This window comes from Lathamus discolor, chromosome 5 (assembly GCF_037157495.1).
Source record: "Lathamus discolor isolate bLatDis1 chromosome 5, bLatDis1.hap1, whole genome shotgun sequence".
In the NCBI taxonomy this organism is placed as follows: domain Eukaryota; kingdom Metazoa; phylum Chordata; class Aves; order Psittaciformes; family Psittacidae; genus Lathamus; species Lathamus discolor.
The window spans coordinates 38,587,363-38,605,324 of NC_088888.1; the positions used below are offsets into that span (position 1 = coordinate 38,587,363).

General features: G+C 33.8%; 1 protein-coding gene across 1 annotated transcript in view; it reads right to left on the bottom strand.

The window, feature by feature from the left end:
- PACRG (parkin coregulated) overlaps positions 1-17,962 on the bottom strand; it is a 240,920-nt gene that overhangs the window by 109,253 nt on the left and 113,705 nt on the right. The window contains 1 exon segment of the mRNA XM_065680444.1: positions 3,252-3,423. Within this exon segment, the coding sequence (XP_065536516.1) occupies positions 3,252-3,423 (172 nt within the window).

Consider the following 17,962-nt stretch of genomic DNA (forward strand, 5'->3'; position numbering starts at 1 on the left):
GAGCAACAGTTAGTGGGGAGGAAGGTAATAATTCCATTAAAGGTTTAATTTACTTTCTTTAGATGACAGAAATCAATTTACATGAGTTACAGAAAGAAAAAGACTATAGCCCAGAAAACCATATTTATTCAAGAAAAATATTTCAGTATTCAAGGAAGAATGTAATGACTATTAAAATCTCAAATACAGTGAGGATAGATAAAGAAATAAATATAAATGTGCTTAGAACAACTGCTAGCAACAGGTTCAACTTTGCATGTCTAAATGCAATAGTGACACTGATTTGACATTAAATGGAAATTAACTACACTGCTGTCCAAGACAACAATCCACATTTTACATGCAAATAGAATGTGGAAAATATGAAAACATAAATGAGTTTAATTTATAAATTTATTAAACATTAAAAAAAAAGGACTCTAGGTGACACTGAGGGAGGACTGTTCTGTGTATTTCTCTGTACCTGACTCACAAAAAATCTGTTTTCCTTATTGAAAGTCCTTGATGTACTGTGTCACAGAAGGGATTTTTAACAGCATGGAAAAAGGCTCAAAAAGGAAAACTTCAGTGTTTCTAAGGATGGAAATTATTCTTTTTGGGCTCAATCAGAAGTTCTGGGCTGCTGACTGCAACTGTGTAGAAACAGTATTTCCATCTAAGTTATAATTTAAGTGTAAACATGTAAGATTTATTGGCTCCTAGGCTTAAGTTCAGATTGCCTATGCGTCCGCTTTAGGATTCACAGTACAGAACAGAAAGGATTCTGGAAACTGAGTGATTCAGGATGCTTAAGGATTTAATTTCACATTATTTTCTTCACTAGAAAATCTACCAAGATGTTCCTTTTCATCATCTCTTCCTTCATCTGCAACAGTGCAGGTATAAACTAGATCATTGAAATTATCTGAGTTTAGAAGTAATGCCACTCTGAAAATATTTCGGTTTGTGCTTACAGTGAAAATAAATCTGAAACCCAGATTCATTAAATAATATTATTATAAGAAAGAAGATAATAATATATAAATATTTTTCATCTTAATGAGATAGTGTTCAAGAAGTGTGAGCATTAAGCAAAGACAGGTGGAGGATAATTTCTTAAATTATTAAAATATAGTACAGAATTCTAATATATAATTTAAAATGTTTTTAGATAACAGGTTTTTACCAATATTTTCCTTTGATGAACATGCAGGAGACAAAAATGCTTTAAAAAGCATTCTATCTGTAGAGTTATTTTTCTGTCTTTCTTTTATCCCGTTCCCTTCTGTTGTATATATTATCTTGCCTAACCATTACTTGATTCACTCTTTCACAATAGAAATATGGTATGAGTCTAGAAGAAGATGGGTTAAGCAGATATAACTCACCACATGGTAGACTTTAGAGACAGTAATATGTGTAAAACATAGCTGAGTTTATTGTGGATGCAGCTGAGTCACAGAAATGTATAGCTCTGACTCCTGTATTACACAGTCATAGTAAATTTAGAAACTCTTGAAGTACACTTTTAGATTCCTTGAGATGGCAGTGTCTTTTTAATATTAATATGTCTTTGATTAGGAAGAAGCCTTTATCACTGATAATACTTCAACTCTTCACACATTAAAGTCGATACAGAAGATTTGAAAATAAAAAATAAGCACTGTACAATAAAATAAAGCAGAAACAACAACTAAAATGAGCTAGCAGAGTCTTGAATGAATTCCAGAATAATAAATTATGACTTAATTTAAAAGTCTATATATCAAATCCATACAAATATCCTTACCTAGCAGTCTCTTTCTAATGCTAAATGTTGTGTAACAGCTAAAGCTTCCAGATAATTATTTCTGAGCTAGATTCTGGTCTCAGCAAGACTTTTAAATCCTAACTGTGTAGCTGCTGTCATAAACTTGAAGTCTTTTCCGAAGAAATTATTTCAGCTTTAAAAAAAATAAAATAAAAAATAAAAAAAAAGGTACTACTACAAATATATTTGGATTGTGCTGGAAAAACAGATTTAAAGAAAAGACACGATTTCTCTCTCTATGTGTTACCTTTTCAGAGAAAAAACCTGTAAGATAGTTTTCGCAAACCTTTCACAAGTGTCACTTTCAGAGTAACCACTCTGAATATCATATACTCCTTCTGACATTTTCAAAATCTACAGTAAGATACAGATAATGAATTCTATAATTAATCTTTTAAAATGGGGAATAAATTGAGTGAACAAAACAGAATTTTGACCCTTCTAACATTATTATTTCAATATTATCAGGCTTAAATGACATTCCCTTTCCCCTTTTCCAAAACTGTATTTGCCTCCATTCTGTATCACAAATACAATTACTCCATTTTATTCTGTATTAGCATGGATGCTGAATCATCTAATGAAAATAGGAAGGACAGCAATAATACCAATGATACTGAGCAATGATAAAACAGAAGCCAAGCTTAAAAAATATGAGCATCTAGCAGTACAGGTGTAGCATGCAGACTTAAGAATCATAATACCTAACTAATAAGAGGTGATGGTTCAGAATCATATCTCCTCAAGACACTGATCTAAAGAAACAGGAAAGAACAAAACAATATGTCTGAAATACAAGGTGTTTAAAAAAAATAAGTTTAGGGTTTTTTTAAACTTGGAGTTTTAGTGGTATTTGGTATTACACTTGTATTAAAAGAATTTAGTACCTTTCACATACTTTTTCTACAAAGAATTACGTCTGAATATTTAAAATTAATACTTTTAAATGCCAAAATTCTACACAGAACATTAGTCAGGCAGATTTTCCAATTTAGATAGATATATGTATATGCAAAGCAATAAGAATGATGATAGAAAAGACACCTAGTAAGTAGATATCTGACAATTGTAGAATAAATAAAAAGGACAGAAAGAAATATAATTCTGTAAGTTTCATCTGTTCACTCCTCTGTCATTTTAGATGAACTGGTTTATGCAGTAATGGTTTTATATAATAATATACAAAATCAGGGAAGAAAAAGACACCTCATATTACAAAGATCAAGACCAGCATTTATAATCAGAAAAATATTAACTAGACAGTCTATTCGGGATTACTGCATACACCAGGTGATTGAAGACATAAGCCTTCTGTCCTTACACCTTACAATTTACTCACATTTGCAATAATCTCCATGAAATGTACAGCCTGTCATGTAATATTCCTTAATTAGCCACTTATCAAAATCTACACTATGTAAATGAAATTTTATGGATTTTTTTATTGCACATATTTACTTACTTTTTATTGGAATAATGAGCTGAGGAATGACAGGAAGAACCTTGTTTCCACCATGTTCCAGCATGTCATGAATTCCTTGACGAGCAAAAAACTCATGTGGAAATGACATTTCACAAAGGCCATGAAAAAAAATAGGCAGATAGGAATTATAGTCCAGGGTTTCTATCTCTACCTGAAAATACAAAATAAATAAGAAAATAAATGCAATTTATCAATACTGATACAATATGATCAAACCAAGAGATAATTCATGCCTACACAGGTATGTTTAAGAATTAATTTTGTATCATTGCTGAATATCATTAAGTCTCAAATATGGTTTATGGCCAGATATCGAAATACAGAAATATTAGACCTAAAGAAAATAATGACAATGAATATGCTCCCACATATTTTCCATTTTTGATAAGTCAATATTAGATTCTGGTATTCTTGCTTACAAACCTTGCTTTGTAAGTCACCCACAGGAATCAAACCAGCCATTTTAAGAATTACATTCTGTTTACTTCAGAAAAAATCTGATCTTTACATCTTCACTTGGACACTCAAAAGAACAAATAAGGGAATGAATCCTTTAACCAACAGGTAACCAGCATGGCACAAATATAAATATTTTTACAGAATTCCCAGCTTTCTGGAATACTGATCTAATTTTATTTCCTATAAATTTCAGGAGCAAAATTCTAAAGAAATTAGTCTCTACTGTGAAAAAAGGTGGAAAATGTAGGTACCTCTTTCTAATAGGAGTCTCTCTCCAGTCCTAAAATACAGAGTGTGTTAACCTTCCCAAGTTATAGACTTTGAAAAAGATTTTGCAAACTGCTAGTTTTGTTCCTCTTTCCTTCTTCCACTCACCAGTACCCTGATGTCACACACAGTCAGGATAGCCAGAGAGAATCAGAAGTTTGCTTTCAGCCTGTCAAATACAGCAAAGAAGTGGCTCAACAGCAAAGCACTTTCTCTGAACAGAATATTATCCTCAAAATAATTTGGAGAGAATAGAATCATAGAATACTTTAGGTTGGAAATGACCTTTAAGATCACTGAGTCCAACTGTTAACATAGCACTGCCAAGGAGAGAGACCTTATTGCTCTCTACATCTACCTGAAAGGAGGTTGTAGTGGGTGTCAGCCATTTCCCCCATGTAAAAAGTGACAGGATAAGAGGAAATGGCCTCAAGCTGCACCAGGGTAGGTTTAGACTGGATATTAGAAAAAAAAAATAAAATCATAAAAATCATTGCCAAGCATTGGAACAGGCTGTTCAGGAAAGAGGTTGAGCCATCATCCCTGTCTGTATCTGTATCTGAAAGATGTGTAAATGTGGCACTTAGGGACATGGTTTGAAACCAAGCCATCTCTTTAGGCATCCATTTCCATCTTTAAAACACTGCTTAGCTGCCACCCTATTTTCCAGTGAGATTATGTTTTGGAACAGGGGAGAAGCCTCCTCCTTCACACCTAACAAGCTTCAGGGTTTACACTTCTCTGGCAAATCCCATAGTTAGCAACCAGAAGATATATATTCTCTCTTTGCAACCAGGATTCATTTTCCTCCCCGCTTGGCTCTGAGCAGATATGAATCCTTGCCTTGCACGCCTTAACTACTGACTTGACTGCTTCAGTCTTTCATGTTGAAACTGATGCATCCATGATAAATGAAAATTAACTGGAACAGATACTGGAAAGTAAGTCCTTTACATAGGCTGTGAGCATCCCACTATTGGCAGACATAAAGCCATTTACATACTTACATAGTCTCACATATATTGACTGTTAATCTCTTATAGGAGACTAAAAAGAACAATTACATAATACCTATACACTTATGTAGGTGAAATCAATTCCCTGCAATGAACCATGCAGAAGAAGGAACAAATGAAAGATAAATTTCCTATTTTCACAGCACCTCATATGATGGCCTCTCTCTAAATTTTCATCATTGGCTTTTGGTTCACAAGAAATAATGCCTTTATCAGATGCCTTTAGGGACAATATAGAATCATATAGAATCATAGAATGGTTAGGGTTGGACAGGACCTTAAGATCATCTAGTTTCAAGCCCCCTGCTATGGGTAGGGTTGCCTCATCCTAGACCATGTTGTTCAAGGCTCTGTCCAACCCGGTCTTGAACACTGACAAGGATGGAGCATTTATCACTTCTTTGGGCAGCCTGTTCTAGTGCTTCATCACCTTCACAGTAAAGTATTTCTTCCATGTACCTAACCTGAACTCCCCGTTTAATATCCCAGGGTCAATTCTTTAGACAGTTTGAAAATATCTATACGGAGCAACCATGTATGAAAATCTTCCGAAACAATAATCAGAAGACATTTAAATTCATAAACTGATAGATGTTGTATTTCTTGAGGGCAATCAGCATTACACAGACAATACTTGTGAAATGGCAAAAGAAGTCTGACCTCAAAGTCACTAAGCACAGAAGACTGCAATACAACTACAAACTTCTAGTGACAAGCCTGAGTAGTTCATTACAGCAAGAAACCTCTATCACGTAAAAAGTGGCTAAGCAGACATAAAATATTGACAAAAAAGCAGGATCAAATGCAGCAATTTTTTCCTGTTCTCTGTCCATAGGATAATAAAATGTCCTTTTTATCTTTTAATTTGTTGTTTATAAGATTATTAGATTGCACTTTTTGTTACTGAATCCTCTCATTTCAGAAAATCAAAACCATAATCTGCAACAGCTGCTTGTGTCTGGGGAAAGGTTTAGATGTGAAAGAGAGAGATACAGTTAGTAATGCATGTGGTTTTCATAAAACTTGGGGTGTGGCTTCATAAGGAAAAACACCTTTAGCAGATGATGTCCTTTTGCTTATTTAAGAAATCATTCCTTCCATGGATTTTTGACAACTCTTTCAAAACTACAAACTATTTCCATGGAAAAATATCCTTGATGTACACACATCCATGTTAGATTCCTGAATCAGGATTTGCAACTATTCTGCTCAAAACACATACAGTGTAATCTCTTTGCTAACACCCCCACTATCTGTATCTACCAGTTGCCTCTTCTGAAAGACGTGGTATTTCTGTTACTCTGAGCATTTTTTCTCAGCTGTTCTTTGCCCTTGAAATATGCTTTTTCTCTTTTAGATATAAATAAAGCATATGTGTTCAAAAGCTTGTCAGTGTTTTTCAATTATTATAACCGGTCAACAAAAGATATTACCTGCATCTACCAGCTCTGTCTTATGGTTAGACATTACACATACATAGAAAAAACATAATAACCTTAAGGTGTATATGATTTCTGGGTTTAAAAACAAATCTGATTTTTACAGGACACAAAAGCCTTATTATGAAAAAAATCTCTACAAAATATGACTATCTGTAGATCATAAAGCATTTGTGTGTACTCCTCGCTTCTCAGTTAGGTCCAAAGCCCTAAGTGGCTGGCAACTGGCACGGCTCTGAAAAGGAATCTGATTTCTAACTCATTTCTTCAAGTGTCAGCTGTCCAGCAATACACCCAATTTTACTCAGCAATTTGTGCTCTGTAATAACTCCCACAACATAGAAGCCAGAAATATTTTGCCTCACATTCTATGGTGCGAAACCCCTTCCTTCTGTGTTTACTATTTAGCTTTTAAAAGCAGCTATTATACAGCTGTTCTGAGAAAAATGTGATTTTTTTCTGTTTACACCCACAAAAATTCTTTTGTTTTCCAAATCCACCTATAAAAAATGCTGATTAAAGCTCAAATTCTTGGCAAAATTTGTCCACACGTGACAATAAAGCTGTAACCATGGATGTTAAGAAATCTCACAATAATTATGAGCTTCTGTACTAACGGTTTGTAAGTTGTGATAACTCAGCTTCTGAATTTTCAGTAAATAGGTCAAGCAATAAAAACTGATATATTACTATCAAATATGACCACACAACAAAACCAACTGTACTGCAATCAGCAAAATATTCTGTTTCATTAAATTTCCATACTACTTATGCTCTCCAGGTGAAAAAGAAACAATATACAGTTCATAATTGTTGTTTTATCAATATGTATAACCAATGCACAAGATGGGAGGAAACTGATTGGAGTATCACAGTTAATTTGTCCAACAGAAAATCTGTTCCTATGAAGCAACTCATAGTGAGAGGCAAGACTGCTGAGAAAATGAAAACCAAGGTAAAGAGGCTGGATTGTATATAGCAAAAATAAGTTTTGCAGCTAATCTGCCTATTAGCTGAAGAAAATAAGCTATTTGAGAGAACTCGAGGTATAGACATTTTACAATAAGGATGTAATTCGCCTTTCTTAAATAATAATATTTTAAGTAATCTGGTAATCTATACGGTAAACACAAGTTTGAGAAAGTAGTGTTTACGATACATAAACAACTTAATTTTCCATCTCATTTCACACAACTGATTACATAATATTATGCCTCTGATATGATTATCCAAAAATTGGATTTGATCTCCTAGAAACATTACATATAACTGCTTATGTACTCATTTTATGTCTTTATCTAAGGCATAATATTAGGTATAGTAAAAGAAACTCTGGATTTGCTGATTTGATAAGGAAAACCAGGAGTTTTTGTAAGGATTGTTAAGATTTCGTGAGGATTCTATGGTTCCTTTTAAGATCTGCTTTCATCTCTGTATTCAAGGCTCTTGTCTCTTAATTCATAGTGGGATCTTAGTTTTAATCTTCACTATGGAACAAGTAATGCTCACTAGTATTTCCTAGACTTGATTAAATGGACTGTTTAATATGGTAACTTTTCTTACGGTACAAAGCTCAATTCTGCATTTAGTCCCTCCAAGTTTTCCAGCAGGAATTACTCTCTTTTTAGTCCTATTGCTCTTGTAAATGAAGCTGGAACACAGTAACTTTTAAGTCTGAAAACACTGACTATGGTATGAAAACACTGACTATGGTATGAAAAATTCTCAGCTATGATGTGCACCTTAAAGTAAATGTAGTTCTAAACAAATTTCTCATTCTAACTTTAGGTGCATATAAATGGTAATTATTTTCCAGCTATTACTACCTGCTCAATGAGTTTCCTTCTACATATATCTCCAAACTGAAGCAAAACATCTCCTTACCCCTGCAGACTAATTGCCTCATTTGCTTCCCTCCCTCATTTTTCCACTGCTTTCTCTCAACTGACACTGCTGCCTAACCCATGTGGATTCTTTTCAAATTCTGGGGAAACACTCATAATAAAAAGCATCCACTTACTTTTGGCTCGTGCTTGACATGTATGGATGAGAAAGATGCCTAAACCAGAAATATTTGATCAAAATTATCTGGCAATATGGCAAAACTATTCATAATCCACTGTAAGCAACAATGGTTAGAACTGGATATGATCAAGAACTCTGAAAATCAAATTCTCCAATTTATGGCATTACAGCAGACATGCTACACAGATATTATTTTGGGGAACAATTGCTACTAGCAGCAGTGATGGTCCTGCATATGATAAAGAAAACATTTTATTTCCAGTTGCCACACCTGAAGGTGATAATCTAATCTTACTAGGGTTACAAAAGTGAAGAAAACTAATAGTCAACAAGAAGGTCATATGATTCCCTAAGTAACTAGGAGATCAGTGATTCCCTTAGAAATGGGGGCAAGGTGAAAAAAGATACAAATTTGTGTAAACATCTCCCCAGCTAGACAGTAAAAGAAACAACAATGTGAAATACCTTCCTATCAATGCAACCTAAGAATTAATTCTTATTTAACAAATGGATTCTCAGTTACACATGTGAATTGCTAACAGTCTGTGCATTGCCATCCAGAACATAATCTAGGACATTTTCGGGCAGGAGGGGATTCTATCCTTGCATTTTCATAAATCTTTTTCATTGTACTACCTGGATTTAGATTTTGTAAATACATACTTTGCTGATTATACAGATCAGACAGGTCTTGCCAATATAGAGGCAGGTCAGCGTATCAGACAACAAAAACCAGGATGACACAAACTCCCCCTGGATTATGACATGCAATGTTAATGTGACAGTCTAATAGCAAGGATTTCTGCTACAGTATAAGAGTTCATCAGTGTAATACAGTAAGAAAGTAAAAGAGTTGAACCAAATAATTAATCATTATGAGCCACCAATATGATGCAGATGCGAATAGGGAAAATATTATTTAAAATGCATAAAGTATGCACAGTACAGATAGGAAAGCATGAATGCTACCACACAAGGCAGCTGTGGGAGCTTATCTGTTGTTATCATCAATTTGCCCTAATGTAAAATATCCAGATTTTATTCTCATTAATTTTTCATGGGAAACAACAGGGACAAACTGATACATAGAAATAATCCAAACTGGAAAAAAAAAAAGAATAAAAAAAAAAAAGGAAAGTAAGCGTTACTTTGTTCTTATTTGTTTGGATTCTGATCACATTAGATTATCTCAGTCAACTGATTTCCAAAAAAAGCATGTAAAATACACTATTCTTCTAATAGGGCAAATAGCTGTAGACTATGCTTAACGGATTGCTTTCTCTTAATTGAAGGGAAGCATTATAAATAGAAGATGAATGCACCCTGAGAAAAGTGGTCTCTAAACATGACTCTGACAAATGTGAAACGTACTCACGAATTGTTTCTGTAAAGCAAATAATGGACCACACGATAACCTCAGCGGCAGACAAAAGTACCTTCACTATTTCAGAATGTACGCTTATCTAGTTACATTTTTCTTGCTGTTCAAAGGCTTGCTGACACCTTGTTAGCCATACCCAACTGTCCCATTCTTTTTCTTTACATTACTTATTAATACGTTGTAAGAGTTCCACAAGCACAATAAATGTGTAACTTCAGATTAAGACAGAGAGGCATTATTTCTCTACATTTCGCTATTCTTTCTTATTTGCAATTGCCTAATATGGGCATTGCATAATATGTAAAGATAATTTGCAATTATGACAGTCGTGAAATATTATATGTAGTATATACACCTACTTTGAGATGTGAGTGGGAATTAATAACTCCTCAGGAGTCCATAGACCCATAGTAGATTAAGTTCCACTCTCAGCTGCAACATCTGAGAAATCCCTTACAGCTGCATTTAAGCATCAGCAAGAAGCAGAGGACAAACTGTTGCTTCACTATCGAATGCACACAGGATTATCAATGTGAAGAAGAAATTTTCAGTTTTGCACACACGTAATTAGACACCAGTTATCATCTCTTCTCTGGAAAGGAAAGCAAAGAGGACAATCCTGTCCCAGTAATAGGCAAGGGAAGGAGGCTAGGTAGAGATTAATCCTGCCCCCCTCCAAGGCAGTTTGAAAGTAGCTGTACAATAAGAAGGTGTCCGCAATACTTTCCCACTACCTTGCTGAGGAAGACAGATTGGTCTTAATTTATTTACTTCATGCAATATGGAGTTTGTTTTAAATTTTATCAGAAGAAGAGTGAATCAATTTGTCCATACCAACAAAAACATATACAATGCAGTTTGTCAGTATAGAACTAAATTGGAATTGACTTTTTGGAAAAAATATTTATCTTTAGTTCCAAGATTTTTTTTTTTTTACCATTCTAATAAGATGAAACTTAACACTCTTATGCTATTTTTGAAAAACTAATTGTGAAGGTAAATAAGGAGAGAATGTCAACTGATTCTATCCCATTTGGAAAGCTAGTGTCCAAATAATTGTTCTTTTCTTCTTTTTTTGGCATTAATTTCTTTTCCCTTTGCCAATCATGCAAAGCTCTCTGTCAAATTAACTTGATTTTTTTTTTAATAACACAAAATTAAAAATTAGAGATAAACATTGGAATAAAAGAAAAAAGTGTCTGTGGGAAAACTTAAAAACAACTATCTGAAGATTTACTTTTTTTTATAATTAAATCACAGGACAAAATACTAGAAAACCTTCTATAATGTAATGCACAACTAGAATTGTCATCCAATTTTGTTAGAAGTTTCAGACACACACAGTGAAAAACTGGCAGGTTTATGGCTTTAGAAATTGTGGAAGCTTGTAAAACATGTAATTACATGTTATCATCTGCGTTTTCACACACAATATTTTTTAAAAATGTAATAAAAATGATGAAATAAAATAGTTAATGGTTGAAAGGCAAATTAGAATAGTGATTTTTCTACCTTAAGGGCATTCTACAAGACTCTTCCTATCAGTTTCTGACTCTGTAGGCAGGAAAGTGGGTAGAATGGCCATAATAAATAGGATAAAATAGTGGTACTGTGTTCATTCTCTCCAAAAGAAAAGTAGAAGAGAAATTTTTTTTTAGCATTTAAGGTGAGTCTACATTAATATATTACTTTGGAGACATTATGCAATTTCAAAGTTGATCGAAACACGGAATAGTTGCATTTTGCAACAAAAGGAAATGTGAAGCAAGTGCGCTTCTGTATATGAATATGATGAAGCTATTTTTTAAAGTCTTTCCTATCATTCCTTTATTCTGAACAAAGTAAAGGGGTTACTGATGGTTCCCTGCAGGAATAGATATGTTAAAGTCTTGCTCACAAATTCCAAAAATGTATTGCCGTGGGAGAAGAAAGAGTATTGTCAGAGGAAAAAAAAAAAAACATACCTATTATACACCTGTTCCAACCTGCAGGTTTTTAGGTTTTATTTCTATACCACCAACACTGGAAAAATCTTCCCTCACATTTTACTAATCTCCAAAGATGTATCTATGTATTTGTGGATAACATCATCATTAAGAAAAACTGTACAAACCAGGAAAGAAGACATAGTCCACAGTGTGATCAGTCATTTCTTATTATATAGTTAATGTTACTGATTTCACACAGCATTTGGATAATAGCTCTCAATGAGAACCACCTACGTTTTACGTTGAGTTTTCAAAAAGAATCTATACTTCTCAGAAGTATAATCAGAATTCTACATGCATAAGAGCCCAGTGACTAAACTGGTTGTCTCATAAATTCAGCAACAACTGAGAAGCTGGTTTAAAACAGTAAACTAAAATTTTGGTATGTCTCTTGCTCTTATGAAATAGCCTTGCCAGACACAGAGCAGAAATCTGTACTTTGCAGGTTCAGCGTGCTGAAAGCAATCTAAAGCACTGTTTTAAGTTAACAAAAATAATAGATGAAGGATATCTGGCTCTGTAGATATTCCATTAGGATTTCAAAAAGCTTTCAATAGATTCTTTTTCAGGAGATTATTAAGTTAGTAGCCACAGGAGGCTGAATGAAGTCCTTTCATCAATTAAAAGCTGGTTATAGTAGTTGGAGCAAAAGGCTAATGATGGAGTGCCCTGGGAATTAGCAGAAATGATCCCGTGGCCTGTATATTATTACAGGCCACAACAATTTAAAATTAAAAGTATTACTCAGAATCAGAAATTATGGAATATTGCAAGGAATTGAAATTTGCAGACAAACTGATTTACCAATGTGATAAAGAGAGAATGCAAGAAGGAAAAGTGAAAACTATAGATTACTTTTGCAATTTATAATGCTGCAGCTTCTGGTAATTGAATCAATTAAGTCGATATCAATTTGATAACTGTGCAAACATATAAGAAAGATGGTTCTTATCTCAAAGACCTGGTCTGATTTGTAAAAAGCCCAACCTGAGACAAAGTTCAACAACATAGGCAGTATTAAGAAAGACTACTTTCTAATATGGATACTTCCTTGAATCTATGATTTTAAAGTAATTTAAAAATTAACAATTTTTAAAATTCAATTTTTGTGGTACTTTTTTTCTAATTGACACCATCTTGAATCTTCTGGAAGCCATAAAACATTCTGAATTGTAGAATACCATTTTCTAAGAAGACTCAAAGTGATTATACACACAGTATCAGCCAAGGAAAGAAGACAGATTTTTACGGACTCTAGTAACACCATCTTCTCCAAGAGTTTCAGGGGAGAAGTTCATTAAGTTCTCATAAAAAATGAAGCTTATTTGGGAGGAAAGTGGGATCAGTATGAACAGTTCTCTGTCTTTAGGTCCAGGGCTCCCCTTGCAAGACATGCTCTCTGTTTGCACTGTCAGTGAAATGAGGTCCTGCTTTGCATGTTCTCTTCCAGGAGGAAGTTGTTTGCCACAGAAGGTCAGGTTATCCTCTGGTGACTCATTCCAGTTTTACTAATGCCACATTGGTCCTGAAATGTCCCATACTAGCCTACTTAGGAGTACTTGACTGGAGCTAAATAAAAGTTTCTGCTTACTGAATAGAATTATGTGAGCTGTCACAAAGAGGAGTGCTCCTCATAGAAGGTTGGTGGTCAATTTCAACTGATTTTGGATCAATTTAATTTTGCTACTTTTGATTATACCCCCTCCACAATTAATCCTATGGACACAGAAGCCAAGATCCACAATATTTTAAATGCATATGCTAAAATCTAAATCATATATAGCACAGCTTCAGATGAGGGAATAATATGTGACAGCAAATTGTGTTACATAAAATATGGCGACGGAAGTCATTACTATCAACACATTTGCTGAACTTACTCCTGAAAGGAAATCAACACAACAATATCAGTTTAAAAATCAAAACACTGACATCTAGTCAGTCACTTGCCAGACTTAACTATTCAATTTTTACAATCAAGTCACAAATATAAGATGGACAAACTAATGGACGCTCCTCCACTTCCTAGAAGCCCCAACATGGGGCTCCTAACTGATACTTAGTTTCATACTAATTAAACTTAACAAAAGAATAAATATGTGTAAAGGTAACCCCGTCATGCAGGACTTCTAATTGTGTATCTCTAGAGCTAATGTAACTATATAACAAACCAAATTTCAACTGAGTTCAAGAAACTTTAGTTTTCATCCTGTGCAGTTTGCTTAGTACAGGTATTTTAATGGTATTTCATGTAAAAAGGTATCATAGTAATGTTTAATACTATTTTGGATATTACATATGGTGAAATATATAAAAACTCTTATCTTTCATGAGGGTGGATAAGGTTATTATAGTAACTAGAATATTTTAAGATGTGTGCCTTAAGAACATCTGAATTCTTCACTTTCCTGGAATAGATTATAGACACTAGAAGAAACACATTTCCACCAAGGTGAAGTTAAGCATACATAAAAAGCGCCTGACCTACCATGTGGCTTCTTCAGAGCCACAGTAACTAGATTAACCTCTGTACTGATCACAGGATCTCTTAAAAGGGGAAACTTTGGTTAAACCCTTAGTGATATTTAAGACCAAGTGATTTTCAGAAAGTGCCAAGAACCTGTAAGGGGTCTCTGGCATATGATGGTAAAGTAATTGTATAACTGATTGTCTCTCAAATGACAACTCTTCTAAATCATTCCCCAACTTTTAAAGGGATTTAGTGGTACATCCATTTGGAAATCTGTTCCATCCATTGGCCTAATAGTCTCATTTGGTTCAATTTCCCACACATAAAGATTACATTCTTCCCAAATGAAAAGCAATGTCTGAACATTTCCAGATAACAATCCAGAATCCAGAAAGATACCAAAATACATTGCATTATACACTGGGACAGTTACTATGAATGCTGTATATCTAGGCCAGGAATTCTTGCATCTTGCCAACAAAGAAGTTATGCAATCAAATCTTCTGAGAAAAGCTTAAGAAAGAAGGACCAAAATGTGTGAATTTTCACTAACTTCAGCAATAATACAGACAAGAACCAAAACATTCTCATTGACTGTAATTGTGTCTTAGAAGAAGCATGGACCAAGATCAGTTTTGGAATAGAGGCCTGTCAAAACAACAGAGGTTAACCACCAGAAATGCTTTGTCCCATGGACTCCAAGGGTTGTGGGTGATGGCTCTGAAGTTTCTTCACACTTTTCAGTCATGGTCTGGTGGAATTAAATACTTAAGACAATGTGCTAGCAATGCTGAAACATCCCCAGAGGTAAACTGCAGACAGGTGAATCCAGTACTAAAAGAGCCAACTCCACTCATTGACAAAACCTCAAAAATAGAACGGAATACTGCACCATCTGCTGGCTGATAGCAAACATATGGAAGTGTTGTCCTCTCTATTTCAAGCGTGAACTGTGAAACAAGATAGCTAGGACAAATTTCAGTGTCATATTTTGGAACAAACCAATTGGGCTACCACAGAAAAGCAAAACTCCTCCCCTGATGAAAATCAATACTATTCCAAATAAGTCAAAGTGCAAGAATAGCACACAGTTTTCAGAACTGATAACCCACAGGATGTCTAACAAGTGTTTGCATGAACTGCATCTATATTTAAAAGCAAACCAGGGGAGGAGTCATTCTCTGACCCCAATGTACAGTAGTGTGGAAGAGATCATTTCTACTCTCATGTACCAAATAGGGTGGTTGCCTTTAAAATGTTTACAGTGTATAGTCCCAGTAGTTGCTTGTTCTGAATGATGGATGAGCATTATCTAGGCAAATAAGTCCAAGACAGAATCATACAAATGATTTTGCTGTCTGTGTACTTAACAGTGCTGTGCCAATGCTCAAGGCCATATTATGACCCTGTTAGTTTTCTAGGATAAATGTGGAGGTTGACATGACTGACACAAACATAGCTGGAGTGTAGAATACAAATACATTCATAAAAAATAAATTGATAGAATATACTTGCATACATTTTTAATATTATATTGGATATAACAAAGCATATATAAGCCAAATATTTGGTGCAGATGTATCACTCAAGACTATTAAGCGAGTTGAGTTGATTAGACAATATTACTCTCAAAAAGTTAAAAATAAACCCTGCTTTAGGAGGAGATTACAGCTGCTTCTGGCATCTGACATGGGTGTCTGTGAAATGAGTCATCGAACATAACTGCTACACTGATTGTGTCGCTGAAAATGGCATTTCACAGTTGGAAAGAAGTCTTCAGATGACTTTCAGTCAATACATCCATATGACCCTTACTGATTTTTTTGGAGATCATATGTTGCCAACAAATTCAGCAGAAACTTAGATATTTAAAGTATTCATTTGCTTCTTTGTGGTATAACCATTTACCTGTGATCATTTATTCAGTTGTACTCATTTGGATTTCTGTGCAAAATGCCATGCCAGCCAAAACAGAATTTTTTTCAGATACCAAATATAGTATTAGTGGTATGATAACTGAGTATATTCATACCGATCAGATAATTTAACAGATCTTTCTGAATTTGGTACCCATAATGAATTTACATAGCTATAAAAACTACGTACATAGCTATAAAAACTACGGCACTTCAAAGGGGTCATCTGTTGATCAAACACCAACTTAAGACATTAAATTTAGAAAACCTTATCCATGTAGTTCTAGTTGCTTTCTTAAGCATTTATTTGCTCTTTCAAGAAAAGTTTTTTCTAAACTGCATTCATTTCAGCAATATAGAGTAAGTCCTTGGAAAGAAGGAGTAGTTTTGGTGAAATGTACTGCATACCCAAGGCTTTCTTTTTGGGGTTAAAAAAGTAAAAGACAAAGCTATATTTGAAATTTAAAATGTAAAAAAGCTTATGTAATGTTGGTAAACCCAACAGTCATTTGACTGTTCAAAGTGAAATATTTTACAGTAAAATGTTATTTTTACTTAGCAACTGAATGATTTAGTAAAGGATTATTTTCTAATTAAAACCATGACTAATGACCCTACTTTAAATGTCAAAGTATGGGTCTTTTTCTCTTTGGCATAATACATTTTACATTCTTTAATTGTACTTCTTTTGTTACAATGTTAGATTTATCTTGAAAATTTATATTCACACCCCCTATAAAGCTGAAAATGTAGAGCTTTAAAGGTTTTTAATTTCTTGTTAACAGAGCCCACATTATAGAGATTCTAGAGAAATTTAAGGAAAAAATAATTTATGTTTATTATTACAAGGTAAGACATATATGTCGTGTGCATTATGACATATATATTATATTATAATATATATGTCATGTATGTATTTAGAAAGCATAAAATATTGAAAGGTATGCCATTTTACATTGTCATTTCTCTGTACACATCAGAATTGCCATTGTGAAACATGATAGTTTTGTATATATTGCATTATTGCATTTTTCTACTTTAATAATGCTCTTTAAGACTTGAAACAATGAAGAAACAATTCCAAATTCTTTTCAAAAAGATCCCTGAATCCTTCTTGCATTTTGTGGATCTACTTTGCTGGCACATCTATAGTCTTCATGGAAATCGGTAAAATATTCTTGTTAAAATACATCTATTTGAGGTCTAACCATACTGCAGACATTGTGGCAGTGGTTGCCAATATAAAATCCTAACATAAAGGCATGAATAGACAACAAAATTAGGATAATACAATAATATTTTAAATATATATAAATAATAACAATATTTTGAATTTGTATAGCAAACTTAAAAATTGTTCCTAATCAACTCCCTTCAAAAACAGAAGCCATCAAGAAAACAGCTAAATCTTGCATTCTTCACTAACTGTTAAACTTCTCACCATAAAAAATGAGCGCCATGTTTACTGAAGTTATTTGTATGCTTCCAATGCTTTAAATATGAACCATCCAGCATACTGACTCAAGAATTTCTTCCTGGCTAGATGAGTATCTTCTGAAAATTATGGGAAAGGAAAAACTACCATAGAGGCTGACATAAATAACAGCTGTAGACTATGGCAATGATAATACTGCTTGATTTTTTATTTTCTTTGAAAGTAATAAAAAGTGCAAACCAAAGACAAATTTGTGGAAAGTAGACTGAACTTAAGTAAAATAACTAACAGCAA